The 20,181-nt window shown below is 39.2% G+C and overlaps 1 protein-coding gene and 1 pseudogene across 1 annotated transcript; both read left to right on the forward strand.

The window, feature by feature from the left end:
• The first annotated feature begins 564 nt into the window (after positions 1-564).
• LOC124252468 (olfactory receptor 51I2-like) lies at positions 565-1,521 on the forward strand. Its single transcript, XM_046686005.1, has one exon. The coding sequence runs from the start codon at positions 565-567 to the stop codon at positions 1,519-1,521; it is 957 nt and encodes a 318-aa protein (XP_046541961.1).
• A 345-nt stretch (positions 1,522-1,866) lies between these two features.
• LOC124225537 (olfactory receptor 51I2-like) lies at positions 1,867-13,893 on the forward strand (annotated as a pseudogene).
• The last annotated feature ends 6,288 nt before the right edge of the window (positions 13,894-20,181 follow it).

Below are 20,181 nucleotides of genomic sequence, written 5' to 3' on the forward strand. Positions count from 1 at the left end.
ATTTTTGCTGGGTTTTAAAATAGCTGCTAAAAGATATTTGGGTGGCAGTTTCCCTTAGGTTCTTTTATTAACCTACCTTTTGAGTGCTTTTTGTTTGCTTATTTACTTGTTTGTTTGGTTTGGGGGGATTTAAAGGTGAATCCAAGAAAGAGAAATAAGCCCATGCTGTCAGCACTTCAGGCTTATACAGAATGTTTGCAATTTATCTCCATGAGACCACTGCTTCTTGTTTAAAATAGAGATTTTTGATCACCCTCTATAGAATCATCTCAAATTTTTTGAAACAAAACATTATTTTCTTCAGTATGCCAAGAAATCAGTGTTTCACCCTATCAAATGATATTTCACAGTAAATAGGTATGAATTATAAATATTCTCCAGTTTGCTTTTAGATAGAGTATGTTTTTAGATCTCTTTCACATTTCATATTTGCTATTGTGTGCGAACTGAAGTCAACTAACATCAGAGTTGGTGTTTTTTCCAATACTTTTGTCTCATCTTCCTATTTTTCTGCCCAGATTGAAGAGGTCACATCTTTCTGGAGACCTCGTCTTTCCTCCAAGGATGCTCCCTTCTCATACCTGTATCAACACCTCTTTCTTCCAGCCATCTGCTTTCCTGATGATTGGCATTCCAGGCCTGGAGGCCGTTCATGGCTGCATCTCCATCCCCTTCTCTGCCATGTACACTGCAGCTCTCACTGGAAATGGCCTGATCCTCCTGGCAGTAAGGAGGACTCCCAGCCTGCATCAGCCCATGTACTACTTCCTGTCCATACTGGCTCTCACCGATGTGGGCCTCACCTTGTCCACACTGCCCACTACCCTGGCTGTGCTCTGGTTTGACTATCGGCTCATCGGCTTCAATGCCTGCCTGGTCCAGATGTTCTTCCTTCATTCCTTCTCTGTGGTGGAGTCCTCAGTGCTCCTGGCCATGTCATTTGATCGCTTTGTGGCCATCTCCACCCCCCTGCACTATGCAGGTGTCCTCACAAATAATGTCATTATCAGGATTGGGCTGGCTATTGTGGCTCGAGCCACTGTGTCCCTCTTCCCACTGCCCTTCTTACGAAAGCGGCTGAACTTTTGCCCTGGCAAGATCCTCTTGTCCCATTCATTCTGTTTCCATGCAGATGTCATGAAACGGGCCTGTGCTGACATTACTGTCAACATTATTTATGGGCTGTACATAGTTCTGTCCACAGTAGGTATAGACTCCTTGCTTGTTGTCCTGTCTTATACCCTTATTCTTCATACAGTGATGGGTCTGGCCTCTCCCAGGGAGCGTGTGCGGGCCCTCAATACTTGTGTTTCTCACATCTTAGCTGTTATGGTTTTCTACATCCCAGTCATAGGAGTGTCCATGATCCACCGTTTTGGGAGGCACCTGCCCCCCATTGTTCATGCTCTTGTTGCCTATGTGTACCTGATGGTGCCCCCTGTGCTCAACCCCATCATCTACAGTGTGAAATCCAAACCCATCAGGGATGCCATGCTCAGAGTGCTAATGAGGCAGGGCTGATGAAACCAAGGAACAGCCACAGAATCTGAGGGAAAACATTGCCAGTCATATTTTATGTCCGGATTGCCCTTATTCCAAGGCTTGACCTACACACATTATCAAGAGTATGACAAGTAAATGAACATCCTCAGACTGATGGGTGAAGAACTGTCTTGATTCTTCCCTGAACTCATTAACCTCTGATATTTTCTTTAGTGTTTCCTAGTGCAAGAATTTGTGCTCTGGACAAGAGATATTAAAATGAACGATATATGGTCTCCTCCATCTGTTGGAGGACAGAAGCCTGTAAACACATAATTATAATAAAGTTTAATGGAGCTGCAATAGGTACACACAAAGTGCTATATGAACCTGGAAGAGGGCTTACTGCCTTGCCAAGAGGAAATGAGAAAGGAGGCAGGTCAGGAGGCTGAAGGGTGAGTATGAGTTTGTCAGGCAGAAAAGACAGGCAAGGGGAGGGCACACCTAAGAAAGGGAAAAGAATGTAAAAAACAAAAACCCGAGGTGTGGAATAATTTGCCGTGCTTATGGAAAGGTGAGTAGTCGCATATGGCTCCGCAGAATCTGTATGTGAAAAACAGAAGATGAGCAGAAATCATGGGCAGTGATGAGATTTCTTGGGGCCCCTCAGACCTGTTGAAACATTTGACCTTCATTCTTTGTTTAAAAGCCAGTCATGGAAAGGCTATTGCATTGTAAAAGGTTGCACAGGCTTAACTGTGTATTACAGATTAGAAAGGTTGAAAGGGAGAAGAAAAACATCATAAAGAAACCACCTAAGAGATTGTCGTAACAGACAGGAAAAAGGGAATAGAAGATAAATTAAGTCAGTGTAATATGTAGTGGAAAAAAGTAGATATATTTTTTAAAAATTATACATCTAGATTTTCTTTCTCTGTTCTCTGAAAGTGCCCAGAAGCAGTGACACCAGTAGCAGTGAGCGGAGCTAGTACCCACTTACTGCTTTCTAAATACCATTCCCCACTACAAATAACCCAGGATCCTCGGAGCAATAGTAATTCCAATTATGACACAGGGAAAATATAAGTTGATCCTGGAATAGCTTATAACTGAAGCAGTAAAGACTACAGAAACAATAAGTTCGTGTAAAAAGGAAACACACGAATTCATGTGAAAGGGCTACCAGTGGCCAAAGGTTGACAATTGGAACATTAAAAACAATTTTGACAGCAATTGGTGATCATGAATTGAGTTTTTTAAAAATATGAGTCCATAGTGATATTCAAAACAAAGAGGGAAAATAGCAGGAAAAGAAGAAAACTCATCTTTATAGAAGAATGTCATATAATAAATGCTAAAGTATTATCATAGATTTAGAAAAGTACCTTTTTGCAGTTTTTAACGTAACTTAAAAATAATCAACAAATGCATAAAGGATGTTGGGAAACAAAATATCCACAGTCTCTCTGCATCACTGGAAAGTTTACTTACTAAATACAAAACAATGAATGTACCTAAACAATAAAACGATTGGCCATGACAACTTTAAACAAGTGATCAAATTTAGCCTAGCCAATAATGGAATAATCTGATCTTGCGTGCATTCTGAGATGTACAATAAGAATAAAACATCACATGTACAAATTCCTACCAAAAATGTTCAACGTGAACCTAATCATAAGGAAATGATCAGAAAAATCTCAAGTATGGGAAGGATCACATACATACACACATATAAACTAGCCTGAAATCTTTTAAAAATGCAATGTTATAAAAACTACATCAGAGGAATTAAATTAAAAGCGATTAAAGATACATAATAACCAAATACTAGCATTAACTAGTAGTTATTAGGACAACTGTGAAATTTAAATACGTATTGTATCTTGATGATATTATTAGGTTAGTATAATTTGCCTGGGTTTGAAAATGGTTTTGTGGTTATGTAAGAGAATCTGTTTTTGGGAGGTACATGCTTACTATCTATGAAGAAAGGTTGTAGTGTTTACAATTTACTTTCAAATGAGTCTTGGGAAAAAGTGTGTGTGTAGAGAGAGAGGAAGAAGGAGACAGAGAGAGAGATGGAGAGGGAGACCCTCATGCTCAGGGTCCTATGTATCAAAAGAGATGGGAGAGTGTCTCAGATAGTTGTTGAATGCTGGGAGAAGGCCTAAGAATAAGCCAAGGTAAGCTGATCCATTGGTGTCAAGAGCGCAGAATTAGAATGCAGAGGAAGAAAAATAATTGTATTTCTTCTGGACTAGAATGTGATTTCTACTAAAACTTGAATTGGGACCTTGTCTACTCCCACCCCAAGCCAAGTCAGGGGTTTCAATAGTGATCCCTGAGCACTCTGTGCTTCCTTCAATTGTAGTACATAACACACGATATTGTAAATATAAATGATGGCACATGAGACATTGAAACCTTTGAGGCTACAGATCAGGGACTATGTTTTAGTTCTCTCTGTGTCCTCAATGCTTAACTTGGGCCTGGCATGTAAAAACTCACCCTTCAATAAGTAATGTGTGAGAGAATTAAGTAATGAATGAAGACAATGGAAGAATCTAGCCTGCAGCCCGTGAGTCTGGACAGAAATGAAGATCTCTGAGTACAGGGTCTAGCAGTCCTCCCCAGTTTACCGCCGAATGTAGGCAGCAGAGGGATGAACCCATAACCGCACAGGCCTGGGGAGTGGATCTCCCAGTTTCATTACTGCTATAGTACTCCCCTACTGCTTTCTCCATCTTCACTGGAAGACTCTTGTCCTTCCAGGAGGAGATAAGTTTCTGTCCTCTGTGTGCTGTTCCCGGATCTTCTCTCTTCTGCTCCCTTTGCAGCTTGTTTACGTCTCTCTTAGAGCACTCATCACTTGCTACTGAAATCATCCTTCGTACTGATCTATTCTAGTTCCTGGAAGGCAACACTGAAACCTGATTGACATTGATGCCTTCATTACTCGGAAAAGGGATAGACCCAGAGGCAGCTTCAGGAACATTCCTTGAATAAACCTATTTATGAATCATAATTCCTGAATAAATACTATGAAGTTTATTCATTTATTTATTCAACAACTGTTTACTAGATTTACACCACATTCCAAGTAATGCAAGCTATAGATAAAGCACTTCACACCTCTGCAGCAAATGGGAATCCCTGGCTCCAAACGGACACTTTGTTCCAGAATGACCTTCCTTTGGTCCTACGCTATTGCCTGATATTATAATAGTTGAGACTCTAGACTTTAGGTACACATTCCTCTCATCTGCATCACCTCTTAAAGTTCAGTGTCCCTTGGATTGAGACACTTCCAAGATCATCCCAAAGAGACCACTGAGGCAGGCACTTTCTTCACTGGCATGCAAAATGGCAAAAACATAGGGAGTGGTTATTTGAAGCACGATTTAGAGGCCAATGTTTGGAAACAAATGCTCTCTTATGCTGCTTCTGCACATACCTTTCTGAGATTCTGATACCAAGTCTTTGGGGTATATATTCAGAAGTGGGATTGCTGGGTGATAGGTTAGTTCTATTTTTCCTTTTTTGTGGACCTCCATACTGTTTTCCATAGTGGCTGCAGCAGTTTACATTACTGCCAAGAGTGTACAAGGGTTCCAGTTTCTCCATATCCTCATCAATACTTACCTTGTTTTTTTTAATGATCACCACTCTAATAGTTGTGAGGTGATTATTTCGTTGTGGCTTTGATTTGCTTTCTGTGAGTAATTAGAAATGTTGAGCACCTTTTCATATACGTGTTGGCCATTTGTATGTCTTCTTTGGAGAAAAGTCTATTCAGTTTCTTTGCCCATTTTTCAACTCAAGTTATTTTGTTTTTTTGCTGCTGAGTTGTAGGAGTTCCTTATAATATTTTCAGTACTAATCCCTTATCAGGTATCTGGTTTGAAAATAGTTTCTCCCATTCCATAGGTTGCCTTTTCACTCTGTTGATTATTTCCCTTGCTGTACATTAACATTTTAGTTCAATGTAGTCCCAGTTGTCTAATTTTGCTTTTCTCGCTTGTGCTTTGTGTATGTCCAATAAATCATTGCTAAATCCAATGTCATGATGTTTTTCCCCTATGTTTTATTCTGAGCTTTATATTTTAAAATCTTATATTTAAATCTTTAATCCATTTTTGGTTGATTTTTGAATACAGTGTGAGATAAGCGTCCAATTTCATTCATCTGCATGGGGATATCCAGTTTTCCCAACGTCGTTAGTTAAAGAGAATTCTCTTTTCCTATTGTATATCTTGAGATATTTGTCAAAAATCGGTTGACTATATATGTGTGAGTTTATTCCTGGGCTTTCTATTCTATATGTCAGTTTTTATGCCAATTCCATAATGTTTTAAATTACTAAAACTTCGTAATATATTTTGAAATCAGGAAGTGTGATGCCTCCCACTTTGTTCTTCTATCTCAAGATTGCTTTGACTACTTAAAGTCTCTTGTGGTTACATATGGATTTTAGACTTTTTTTTTCCATTTCTATAAAAAATATCACTAAGATTTTGATAGGAATTGCATCAAATTTGTAGATAACTTTGGGTAACATGGAGATTTTGACAATATTAAGTCTTCTAATCCATGATAATGCAATGTCTTTCCATTTATTTGTCTTTAATTTCCTTCATCAACATTTTACAGTTTTCAGTATATAAGTCTTTTACCTCCTTGGTTAAGTTTATTCGTGAGTGTTTTACTCTTGTTGAGGGTATTATAAGCTGGATTATTTTCTTAATTTCCTTTATGAGTAGTACATCATTAGTGCATAGAAACACAAGTGATTTTTGTATATTGATTTTGTATCCTCCAACTTCACTGAATTGCTTTATTTGTTCTAACAGTTTTTGGGTTTTTTTTGAGGAAGATTAACCCTGAACTAACTACTGCCAAACTTCCTTTTTTTGCTGAGGAAGACTGGTCCTGAGCTAACATCCATGCCCATCTTCCTCTTTTTTATACGTGGGATGCCTGCCACAGCATGGCTTTTTGCCAAGTGGTGCCATGTCTGCACCTGGGATCCCAACCCGTGAACCCCAGGCCGCCAAGAAGCAGAGCATGCAAACTTAAGCGCTGCGCCACCTGGCCGGCCCCTCGTTCTAACAGTTTTTTAATGTAGTTTTGGGGGTTTTCTAAACAACAGATCATGTTATTTGTGAACAGAGATAATTTTACTTCTTCATTTCCAAATAGGATGTCTTTATTTCTTTTTCTTGTCTAATTGCTCTAGCTACAACTTTCAGTGCTATGTTGAATAGAAGTGGACATAGTGTGACAGAGTGTGCATCCTTGTTTTGTTCTTAATCTTAGAGGAAAATCTTTCAGTTTTAACTGTGGCATACGATGTTAGCTGTGGGCTTCTCATATGTGTTCTTTCTTATGTTGAGAGACAGGCCTTATTTATCTAGTTCTCCCATGTTCATTACAACATCATTCAAAATAGCCAAGATATTGCAGCAACCCACATGTTCATTAACAGATGAATGGATAAGGAAAATGTGGTATACACACAGAGTGGAATATTATTCAGGCTTAAAAAGGTAAAGAACCCTGCCATTTGCAACAAGGAAGTTTTTGGAGGGGATTAATATGTCTATAACCTTGATTTTGATGATGATTTCATGTACAAATTCATCAAACCATTTACATTAAATAAATGCATTTTTGTGTATATCAATTATAGGTCAATAAAGCTGTTACACACACACAGATGCTTCTGCAATTCAGCCTGGGGCCTCTTCATGTTTTCAATTTTTTACCTCTGTTAGAAAGAAAGGAAGCCCCTTGGGACAGAATAAGATAGCAAGAAACATTTCCTAGTTTTGAAGATGCTCTGTCTCTCTAAGGACATAAAAACAAAGACATGGAAGAGCTCCCAGTAAGCATGCCTTCCCCCATTCATCTCTGTCTGTCTTAAGGTCCTTAATTCCTCATCTATCCCCTCTGATTACTCAGTACATATTTGCTGTGGAATAAAATGGGGCTTTCACAATGTCACAGGAGGTGGGGTGGCTTAATTTGTTTGAACAACCCTGTCGACCAAGGAGAGAGTGGAGGGAATAAACACAAATAAACCTGAATCTCTGAAATGTTGTCATTTGGAGGGGCCAGAAACTGTTCTGTGTGACTGTAAATGGCAGATCTGATATCACTAAAGAGCATAGTAAAAGAAGAGATAGAAGTGTCCAGTAAAATTTCCTGCAGATGTGGCAGAATGGATGGACCTAAAGATGATGATGATTCTAGCACTCTCCTCCTCAAATAAGTTGCTCAAATACCTCACTTTCCTTATAACTCTCCAACCCAACACTCATATCCCATATACTCCCCATTGCCCAGGAAAAAACAAACAGAGAATATCCTTTTCAGCCTGTTGCCTGTGGATTGCACATCCCTCAAGAGCAGCAACTCGCTAAGGCATCAAGCCAGTGGTGTAAATGCTCTATCTTAGTTTTAGAGTTTTCCTGGGCTCCTTACACAAGTAAGAGGTAGAGAAAGCTGTGACAACAAGAAAGGTGAGTAACTTGGGGCCCAGATAGCATCCCTTCTACACTATTTAGAGGGATGGGGGCCTGATTAGTGAGTCTGAGTTCCCTTTTCTGTCAGCTGCTGCAAGGTGGAGGAGCCAATGGGATGGGAGATTAGCAGATGTCATAAGCAAGAAGAAAAGTAAGGAGGCCTGGACTTCAATAGATGGCAGGTCTATGCCCTGAGATAAGACAGATGAAGTGAAGAAGCCTCCTTTTGAAGCCCAGAGATTTCCCAATTCAGAAAATTACTCAGAAACCCAGACTCTGAGTCCAAGCAGATGAGTACCCTCTAGTTTCTCTGAGTAGGAGAGCAGTAGAAAGGGTATCTTAAGATCCCACCCCCACAGTTGACATCCCATGCTTGATCTGAATGTTTGCTTAGTGTCTCAACTCGCTCTACGAGGTAGTCCTTCACATTCTTCTCAATGAGAAGAGTGTTTGAGAAAAGCACTTGGCTTAAACATTGCAAAATGATTATACCATAGTGTTAGATAACACCTCTCTCAGGGCATATGATTACCATATCTTTCTTGTGGAGAACAAAAACAAAAGTACTTGCCTTTGGGTAAACTAAGGAAAGCACGGTAGATTCATCCTTTTGTTTACAGGCTACTTGACTTTCCCAGACACATCCAGTCACAAGTTAACAGAATTCTAGAGTGCTAAAACGGAAATAACTTAATTCATAGGGAGAGAGCTATAAGTTGTAATATATTTGACCTTTTAGTGTCCTGGAGATGATAATAGAAGACCAAATCTGGTCTCACTTCCAAGTTTAAGTGATTTAATATAATGTTTTTGCACTTCATGGAAAGCAGAAAACCTGTCAACCCACTTGACTGTTAAAATGGGCATTTTAAAAAGAACAGAAAAAACAAAACATGTCATTTCCCCACAGAGAATCCCTTCCCAATTTAAAGCCTCTCACTGTAACATTTACAAAATATGAAAAGGAATAGAAAAACCATTATCTGGAGACATGAAAGAAATTGGCTTGATTGTGTAGAGTTGCCCCTAATTTTTATCAACTTGTCTTAAATATTATCCTATAATTTTACCCTTGTCAGTTCTAAGCTTCCTGTAATATTCAGCTTAATTTAGCATTTGGATCCTTCTACCATGGTCAAGAGCAATAGATCAGAAAAATACCCAGAGTTCATATGACTTACATGTCCACCAGAGGCAAGCTCTGAGATAAGGGATGGAGGATTTGTGAATTACCCAACAACAGATAAATCAATGCAGGATGGATGAAAGAAAGAGAAATGTGACATTAATCTTTGGTAAAATTAATCCTGCAGGTTAAACGGAGAGCCCAGAATTCTCCCTCTATTCTGATTTAAGATACCAATGACAAAGAGAATTTCCTGGATTTATCCTAAGTAAAGCCAAATAAGATTGGATAAAAATTTGGATTAACTGTATGAATCTGAAGGAGCCACTGGTCGTTATCGTCTACAAACTATTAAGTATAGGTTGTGAACATATGCACATAGGAGGTGCTGTATGAAGGTTTTGGGTTGAGGGGAACTGAATTATAAAATTAAGGAGTCTTCATTCAGTTGTTCATTTATTCATTGCCCCCCCCCCAAAAAAAGACATAGGACCGAAATTTTGAAGTCATCAAAATCAGAGCAATGCAATCGAATGAGATTTCTGAAGAAATGTTCTTTGGATTAATAATAAAAAAAGAAAAAAGGAAGGGGAAATAGCACAATAAAATGGAAATGACTTTATGACAAGGACCCAAAGGGTCTCAAGGAGGAGTGAAAAGAAGATTTTTGGAGAAATATGAAGGGGCTTCGTTTACAAAGTCCCAAATCATGTGACCAGGAAACATCACAAGAAAACAAGCTCCTTCAGATAATCCAGTCCCACAAGCCCAGCAGTTTACAATCTCCAGCCTCCAGCACAGCCCATGCCAGTATAGGCAGTGCGAGACTGCTGAAAGTGCTCAAGCCAAACAGACCTGAATGGGAATTTGCACATATTTTCAGTGTGGCCTAGAGAAACTCACTAAAACTCTCCCCTTCAGTTTCATGTTTTTTAACACTATCATCATTATTATTATTATTATTATTATTATTATTAGTTGTTAAAAAGTTAAAATAATACTTAGCTTACATAGTTCTTTTCAGGACTGAGAAATATTATTTACAAACAAAAAGTGAGAAGTCTAATATCTGAAGCATGAGATATTCAATAATTTGCCCATCATCAGAGACTAAAATTAATGCCATTACTAGGACAGATCCCACTGAACATTAAAGGAGATAAAATTTATGTCTAGAATCCTTTATTTGGTTGGTGTCAGTGAAAATTCCAAGCCCTCAACTAGGACAGGTGTCAGTGCTGAGCGATTTACAGGGAGGGACATTCGAGGACAAGTCAAGACCTCAAGATGGGTGTGCTAAGGGGCTGAACAAAATATTTGGCTGGTGTTCTAAAGGTTGTGGGGAATGCAGAGTGAGCAGAGTGAGGCGATGATTCCTGAAAAGCAATGTGTAGCCTAGACTACGAAGACATCAAGTGACCCGGGCTGATATTCTCTGGGCAAGGCACAGATAGAGCCCAAATATTTAAGTATTCTCAGTGATCTAGTGAAATCAGTTGTCTCTTCACTTACCAAAACTTTCCTAGTGTTTATTGTCATTTGCAGCCTGGGACTTCATCAATACTTGGGCTTGATTGAAAGAGAGTGTCCTAAGATTTGTACTCAAACCCCCCAAACACAAAAAGATACTAAGTTCTAATAACCGACTCAGGGGAAAGCTGTGTTGTTTTCTTCCTTCGATGGTCTTAAGTATTTCTTTCCATTCTTTCCATTCACTTTATCTAAGATATTGCCCTTCTCTTTCTATCAGCAAGAAAATTACGAGACAACATTAGATAATTATGTGAAAACACTTAGAATACTGCAAAATGCAGTAACCATGGAACAGCAAAAGTAACCAGGATACAAACTAAGGTAATGAAGAGGAGGATGATGATGATAAGCATTTTGAGTGCTTTATATATTAAAGAGTATTAACAAACATCACTTCACTTGATGAAGACACTGCATGATAGAGGGGAAACAGTACAGAATTTACATTTAGAAAAAACCAATTTCTAAATCCACTTCAGTGACTGTTTTCTGGTAATCATGGAGAAGTTAAACTATCCCCTACATTCTGCATTTCTTTTGAGAACACATTAGCTAATATACGTACATTCCTGGATCAGTTGACAATACAAAGTAAAAGCTGAGAAAGTGGGAAATAATTGATGATAAAAGCATAAATAAATGTCTTCCTAATGACGGGTGTCCTGTCAGTGTCTTTGTGTCTGCCCTGATTGAAGAGGTCACATCTTTCTTTTTTTATATTTTATTTTGTTTATTTTTTATTTATATTTTTAATTGCAGTAACATTGGATTATAATATTATATAGCATTTGGACGTACATCATAATATGTTTCGAATTCTGTGTAGATTACATCATGTCCACCACGCAAAAACTAATTATAGTCCCTCCCCTCACGTGTGAGCCTAATCACCCCTTTTGCCCTTCCTCTTCCCCTATGGTAACCACCAATCCAATCTCCAATGCTATGTGTTTGTTTGTCGTTGTTTTTCTCTTCTACTTATGAGTGAGATCATATGGTATTTGCCTTTCTCCTTCTGACTTATTTCACTCAGCATAATACCCTCAAGGTCCATCCATGTTGTCACAAATGGCTGGATTTCATCATTTCTTATGGCTGAGTAGTATTCCATCGTATCTAAACCACATCTTCTTTATCAATTTGTCCCTTGATGGGCACCTAGATTGCTTCCAAATCTTGGCTATTGTATATAATACTGCAATGAACATAGGGGTGCAAGTATCTTTATGCCTTTGTGTTTTCAAATTGTTTGGATAAATGCCTAGCAGTGGGATAGCTGGATCATACGGTAGATCTATTCTTAATTTTCTGAGGATACTCCATACTGCTTTCCATAGTGGCTGCACCAGTTTGCACTGCCACCAGCAGTGAACAAGGGTTCCCTTCTCTCCACACCCTCTCCAACATTTGTTGTTTCCTGTCTTGTTAATTATAGCCATTCTGACTGGAGTGAGGTGATACCTCATTGTAGTTTTGATTTGCATTTCCCTGATAGCTAATGATGTTGAGCATCTTTTCATATGCCTGTTGGCCATCAGTATATCTTCTTTGGAGAAATCTCTGTTCAGATCCTTTGCCCATTTTTTATTTGGGTTGTTGGTTTTTTTGTTGTTGAGCTGTATTAGTTCTTTGTATATTTTGCATATTAACCCCTTATCTGATATATGGTTTGCAAATATCTTCCCCCAATTGTTAGATTGTCTTTTCGTTTTGTTGATGGTTTCCTTTGCGGTGCAGAAGCTTTTTGGTTTGATGTAGTCCCATTTGTTCATTTTTTCTTTTGTTTCCTTTGCACAGTCAGACATGGTACTTGAAAATATGCTGCTAAGACTGATGTCAAAGGGAGTACTGCCTATGTTTTCTTCTAGAAGTTTCATGGTTTGGGGTCTTACATTCAAGTCTTTAATCCATTTTGAGTTGATTTTTGTGTGTGGTGTAAGGGAATGGTTTACTTTCATTCTTTTGCATGTGGCTGTCCAGTTTTCCCAACACCATTTATTGAAGAGACTCTCCTTTCTCCATCGTATGCTCTTGGCTCCCTTGTAGAATATTAGCTGTCCATAAAGGAGTGGGTTTACTTCTGGGCCCTCGATTCTGTTCCATTTATCTGTGTGTCTCTTTTTGTACCAGTACCATGCTGTTTTGGTTACTATGGATTTGTAGTATATTTTGAAATCAGGGAGTGAGATATCTCCAGCTTTGTTCTTTTTTCTCAGGAATCCTTTGGCTATTCAGGGTCTTTTGTTGTAGGTCACATATTTCTGAAGACCTCTGTCTTCCAAAGACTCTCCGTTCCCAGTCCTATGTCAACATCTCTTTCTTCTAGCCACATGCATTCCTGATGATTGACATCCCAGGGCTGGAGGCCATCCATCCCCTTCTCCTTCATGTACACTGTGACCCTCACTGGAAACTGCCTGATCCTCTTAGCTGTAAGGAGGATTCCCAGCCTGCATCAACCCATGTACTACTTCCTGTCCATGTTGGCCCTCACTGATGTGGGCCTCTCCTTGCCCACACTGCCCACCACCCTGGCTGTGCTCTGGTTTGACCGTCAGCTCAACGGCTTCAATGCCTGCCTGGTCCAGATGATCTTCCTCCACTCCTTCTCTGTGGTGGAGTCCTTGGTGCTCCTGGCCACATCATTTGACTGCTTTGTGGCCATCTCCAACCCCCTGCACTATGCAGCTATTCTCACAAATAATGTCATCCTCAGGATTGGGCTGGCCATTGTGACTCGAGCCACTGTGTCCCTCTTCCCTGTGCCCTTTCTACTGAAGTGACTGAATTTTTGCCCTGACAAGATCCTCCTGTCCCACTCATTCTGTTTCCATGTAGATGTCATGAAAAGGGCCTGTGCTGACATTACTGTCAACATCCTTTATGGGTTGTACGTAGCTCTGTCCACAGTGGTTGCAGACTCCTTGCTGGTAGTCCTGTCTTATACCCTTATTCTTCGTACAGTGATGGGTCTGGCCTCTCCCAGGGAGCGCGTGCGGGCCCTCAACACTTGCATTTCTCATATCTCAGCTTTCTGGTTTTCTACATCCCAGTCATAGGAGTGTCCATGATCCACCATTTTGGGAGGCACCTGCCCCCCGTTGTTCATGCTCTTGTTGCCTATGTGTACCTGATGGTGCCCCTGTGCTCAACCCCATCATCTACAGTGTGAAATCCAAGACCATCAGGGGCGCCATGCTTAGCGTGCTGATGAGGCAAGGCTGACAAAACTGAGAAACAAGCATGGAATCTGAGGGGAAAAATGATCAAACAGTCATATCTTATGTCCAGATGGCCCTTATTCAGAGCCTTCACCTAGAAACATTATCAAGGGTATGACAAGTTAAATAGATGCCCTCAGACTGATGGGTGAAGAACAGTCTCGATTCTTTCCTGCACTCATTAACTTCAGATATTTTATTTAGTGTGTATTGGTACAAGAATCTGTGGTTGTTACTCGAGATATTACAGTGAATCATGCACGGTATCCTCTCTTGGTTGGATAACAGAGGCCTGTAAATATTCAATTATAATAAAGTGTAATGGAGCTGCAATAGGTACACACAAAGTGCTACAGGAAGCCAGGAGAGGGCTTACTCCCTTGCCGAGAGGAAATGAGACAGGAGGACGGTCAGGAGGCTGAAAGGTGAGTATGAGTTTGTTAGGCAGAAAAGATAAGCAAGGGGAGGGCGCACCTAATAAAGAGGAAAGAATGTAAAGGACAAAAAAAAACCCAAAAACCTGAGGTGTGGAATAATTTGGTGTGCTTCTGGAAAGGTTATTCGTTACATGTGGCTCAGCAGAAACTATGCTTGTGCTGGAGGGAAAACAATAGGAGATGAGCTAGAAATGATGGGCAGCGGTGAGACTTCTTGGAGCCTCTTAGGCCTGTTGTAACGTTGACCTTCATTCTTTGTTTAAAAGGCAGCTGTGGAAAGGTTATTGCATTGTAAAAGCTTGCATAGTCTTAACTGTGTATTACAGCTTTGAAAGATGAAAGTAGAGGAGGAAAAGGACGCAAGGAAACCATCTCAGAGGCTGTTGTAACTGACTAGGAAAAAGAGAATGAAAGTTAAAATTAAGTCAGTGTCACCAGTAAGGGAAAAAAGTAGATGTCTTTTTTAAAAACTGTATCTCTACATTTCCCTTCTCTGTCCTCTGAAAGTGCCTGGAAGCAACCACACCAGTAGCAGGGAGCAGGGCTAGCACCCACCTCTTGCTTTCTAAATACCACTCCCCACTACAAATACCCTGGGATCCATGGAGCAATAGGGTTGACTGGTATAAGCAGCGAAAACATAAGGTGATACTGCAACAGTTTATGCCTGAAGTAATAAAGAATACAAAGACAATAAAGTCGTGTAAAAATAAATATATATCTACACAGAATCTCATTTGAAGGGGCTACCAGTGGCCAAAAGTAGGTCAACTAGAACATTAAAAATATTTTTGACAGCAGCTGATTATCACAAATTGAGGTGTTTTTAAAAAGTGTGAGTCCACAGTGATATTCAAAACAAAGGAGAAAAGAAAAAAAAAACTCTTTTGTAAAAACATGCCATGTAATAAATGTTACGGTATTGATAGATTTAGAAAATTATCTTTTTGCAGTTTTCAATGTAATTTTAAAATAATCAACAAATGCATAAAGGATGTTGGGAGACAAAATATTCACACAGTCTCCAGGTATCACTGCACAGCTTACTTTACTAAATAGAAAAGGGTGAACGTCCCTTGACAATGAAAAGATTGGCAATGACTACCTTAAGCAAGCGATCAAATTTAGCTTAACCAGTAAGGGGTAATTTGACCTGATGTGCCTTCTGAGATGAACAATAAGACACAGCATCACATATGTAAAATTCCTACCAAAAATTTTCATTGTGAATCTAACTGTGAGGAAATTATCAGGAAAATCTTGAACATGGGAAGTATCTCAGACACACTCATACACATACACATACACACTAGCCTGGAATCTTTTAAAAAATTCAATGTTATAAAACTATGTCGGGGAACTAATCTAATAACAAATGAATACCAGCATTAACTAGTCATTATTAGGACAATTGTGAAATTTGAATATGTCATGTATATTGATGATATTATTAGGTTAGTATAGTTTGTATAGGTTTGAAAATGGTTTTGTGGTTAGTGTAAGAAAATCTTTTTTAGGAGGTGCATGCATAATGTTTATTGAGAAGGCTTGTAATGTCTACAATTTACTTCCAAATGAGTCCTCAGAGAAAATGTGTGTGCGCATGTGTGTGTGTGTGAAGAGAGGAAGTGGAGAGACAGAAAGACAGAGAGGGAGCGGGAGACTCTCATGCTCAGGGTCCTATATATCACGAGAGACGAGACCGTGTCTCAGATAATGACTGAATGCTGGGAGAGGGCCTAAAACTGAGCCTGAGTAAGCTGATCCGCTGACGTTAAGAAGGCAGAATTAGATTGCAGAAGGAGCAAAACAATTGTATTTCCTCTGGATTAGAATGTGATTTCCATCAAGACTTAGTTGGAAGCTTGCCCACTCCCACCCCAAGCCAAGTCAGGGGTTTCAACAGTGATCCCTGAGCACCCTGTGCTTCCTTTGATTGTCGTCATTACACACTATGTTGTAATAATAAATGATTGCATGTGAGACACTGAAATCCTTGAGGCTGGGAATCAGGGACTATGTTTTAGTTCTCCCTGTGTCCCCAATGTTTAACTTGGGCTGACACATAAAACCTCACCACTCCATAAATCATATTTTAGTGAATGAGTGAAGACATGAAAGAATGTAACATAGGGCCTATGGGCCTGGTCAGAAGAAATGAAGATCTCTGGGTGCAAGGTCTAAACTCGGCCTCCCCCAGTTTACCGCCAAATGTAGGCAGCAGAGGGATGAACCCATAACCGTACAGGCCTGGGGAGTGGATCTCCCGGTTTCATTACTGCTATAGTACTCCCCTACTGCTTTCTCCATCTTCACTGGAAGACTCTTGTCCTTCCAGGAAAAGACAAAAGTTTCTGTCCTCTGTGTGCTGTTCCCAGATCTTCTCTCTTCTGCTCCCTTTGCAGCTTGTTTACATCTCTCTTAGAGCACTCATCACTTGCTACTGAAATCAGCCTTTGTACTGATCTATTCTAGTTCCTGGAAGGCAGCATTGAAACCTGATTCACATTGATGACTTCATACCATGGAAATGGGCTGACCAGAGGTAGCTTCAGGAATATTACTTGATTAAATCTATGAATAATAATTCCTAAATAAATACTCCTAAGTAAATACTCCTAAATAGTTCCTAAATAAATGAAAACTGAAGTTTATTCGCTCACTTAGTCATCAACCAATTACTAAGTTTACAGCATTTTCAAGCAATGGAAGTTGTAGATACAGCTCTTCACAGATGTGGAGCAAATGGGAATCCTTTGCTCCAAAAGAACACCTTCCTGTTCAAGAATGGCTTTCCTCTGCTCTTCCGGTATTGCATGAGATTACAATATTAGAGACTGTAGACTTCAGTTCCACATAACTCTCTTCTGCCTCTTAAAATTCAGTGTGCTTTTGATAGAGACATCTTCATCCCAAATTCATCCCAAAAAGGCCACTGAGGGAGGCACTTTCTTCACCAGCAGGCACACTGGCAGAATACAAGGGGATGGGAAATTGAAGCACGATTTGGAAGCCAATGTTTGGAAACAAATGTTCTCTTAAGATGCCTCTGCAGATATGTCTTCAAGATCCTGATATCAATTCTTTGGAGTATATATCCAGAAGTGGGAAGACTGGATGATATGGTAGTTCTATGTTTTTAATTTTTTGAGGACCTCCATACTGCTTTCCACAGGTTGCACCAGTTTACGTTACCACCAACAATGTGCGTGGGTTCCAATTCTTCCATATCCTCATCAATACTTATCTTTTTTTTTTTTGGATAATAGCCATCCTAATGGTTGTGAGGTAATATCTTATCGTGACTTTGATTTGCTTTTAGCAAATAATTAACAATGTTGACCACTTTTTCATATAGCTCTTAGCCATTTGTATGCCTTCCTTGGCAAATATCTATTCAGTTCCTTTGCCCATTTTTAAACTCAAGTTATTTGGTTTTTTTGCTGTTGAGTTGTAGGAGTTCCATATATCAGGTATCTGGTTTGCATTGAATATTTTCTCGCATTCCATAGGTTACATTTTCACTGTTGATTGTTTGCTGTGCTTTAACTTTTTAGTTTGAGGTAGTCCTACTTGTTTGATTTTGCCTTTGTTGCTTGTGCTTTTGGTGTTAGGTCCAACAAAATCATTGCCAAGTCTCATGTCATGAAGCTTTCCCCTATGTTTTCTTCTAGGAGTTTTATAGTTCCAGGTCTTATGTTCAAATCTTTAATCCATTTTTTAGTTGATTTTTGTATATGGTGTGAGATAAGGGCCCAATTTCATTTATTTGCATAGGGATATCCAGTTTTCCTAACACCATTAAAGAGATTGCCCTTTGTCCATTGTATATTCTTGGAAGCCAAGTCAAAAATCAGTTGACTGTGTACGTGTGGATTTATTTCTGGGCTTTCTATTCTATACATCAGTTTTATGCCAGTACCATACTGTTTAAAGTTAGTATACCTTTGTAATATATTTTGAAATCAGGAAGTATGATGCCTCTGGCTTTGTTCCTCTATCTCAAGATTGCTTTAACTCTTTAGGGTCTTTTGTGGTTAAATATGAATTTTAGGATTCTTTTTTCTATTTCCATAAAAAGTGAGATTTTGATAGGAATTGCATGGAAATTGTAGATTACTTTGGGTCATAAGGACATTTGGCAAATTTAAGTCTCCCAATCCATGATAATTCAATGTCTCTCCGTTTATTTCTCTCTTCTTTAACTTCTTTCTTCAATGATTTATCGTTTTCAGTGTATAAGACTCTCACTTCCTTGGTTAAGTTTATTCCTAAGCATTTTATTCTTTTTGACACTATTGTAAATGGAGCTGATTTCTTAATTTTCTCTTGGGGTAGTTCATTTTTAGTGTATAGAAACACCACTGATTTTTATATATTTATTTTTTATCCTGCAGTTTTATTGAATTTGTTTATTAGTTCTAACAGTTTTTTATGGGTTTTGGGGGGGTTTTCTGTACATAACATCATGTTATCTGCAAAAAGAGATCATTTTACTTCTTCATTTCCAATTTAGGTGACTTTATTTCCTTTTCTTGTCTAATTGCTCTGGCAATGACTTTGAGTACTATGCTGACACATGTCCACACACATTTTGCCCACAGAAAAGTGGACAGACTGGCCATCTTTCCCTTGGTCCTGGTCTTGGAGGAAAATCTTTCAGCTTTTCCCTGTTGAGTATGATGTTAGTTGTGGGCTTGTCGTATACGTCCTTTTTGTGTTGGGTGGCATTCCTTATTTATCTAGCACTCCCATGTTCATTGCTGCATTATGCATAATAGCCAAGATATCGCAACAACCCAAATGTTCATCAAAAGGTGAATGGATAAAGAAAATGTGGTATATACATACAGTGGAATATTATTCAGCTTGAAAAAAGAAAAAAATCCTGCCATTTGTAACACGACAACTTTGTGAGGGGATGAACATGTCTATTCCCTTGATTGTGATGATGATTTCATGGGTGTATGTATATATCCAAATTCATCAAACTAAAATGCAGTTTTTTGTGTATCAGTTATACCTCAACAAAGCTGTTACACACACACAAACAAACACGTACATACAAAGACACTTCTGCCTTTCAGCTCTGAGGCCTCTTCACATTTTAAATTTTTTGCACTCTATCGGAAAGAAAAGAAGCCTTTGGGGATAGAACAAGATAGCAAGAAAAATTTTCTACGTGGAAGACACTTTCATCTTGTGAGAAGTCAGAATTGGCCACCTCAAAGTATGTCTCTTTGGCTTGATTTTTTTTTTTTTTTGAGGAAGATTAGCCCTGAGCCAACATCTGTCACCCATCCTCCTCTTTTAGCTGAGGAAGACTGGCCCTAAGCTAACATCCATGCTCATCTTCCTCTACTTTTTATATGTGGGACGCCTACCACAGCATGGCTTGACAAGCGGTGCATAGGTGTAGAGCCACGGGGCCAGCCCCTGGCTTTATTATTTTTAAGAACAAAAGACTCTGAAAGAAACTTTGACCTTCCCCCTAACTTCCTAAAAGAATTTAAGATAAAAGGCCTGTCCCCAGGACAGGCCATCACCATAGATAACTCTGGATATCTATAGACTGTCAGGATTCCTGCTAAGCCAAATCTTATCTACCAAACATTGGGTTTTCTATTTCCATGTGAACTGCCTTCCTCCCCTTTGAAGCTGCAAACCACTACCTCCAACATCCTCCTTCGTCTTAAGCTGAAGATAGTATTTAAGGGAACAGTCTCTACCGTTTTGGTGAGTTATTCAGTTTTCCTGGGTCTCTCCCATGTATACATGTTATAAAGCTTTGTTTGATTTTCTCCTGTTATTCTGCCTATGTCAATTTAATTCATAGCCTAGCCAGAAGGACCCAG

This window comes from Equus quagga, chromosome 14 (assembly GCF_021613505.1).
Source record: "Equus quagga isolate Etosha38 chromosome 14, UCLA_HA_Equagga_1.0, whole genome shotgun sequence".
In the NCBI taxonomy this organism is placed as follows: Eukaryota; Metazoa; Chordata; class Mammalia; order Perissodactyla; family Equidae; genus Equus; species Equus quagga.

Coding starts and splice junctions, on each gene's coding strand:
- LOC124252468 (XM_046686005.1), top strand. CDS start 565: ATGCTCCCTTCTCATACCTGTATCAACACCTCTTTCTTCCAGCCATCT.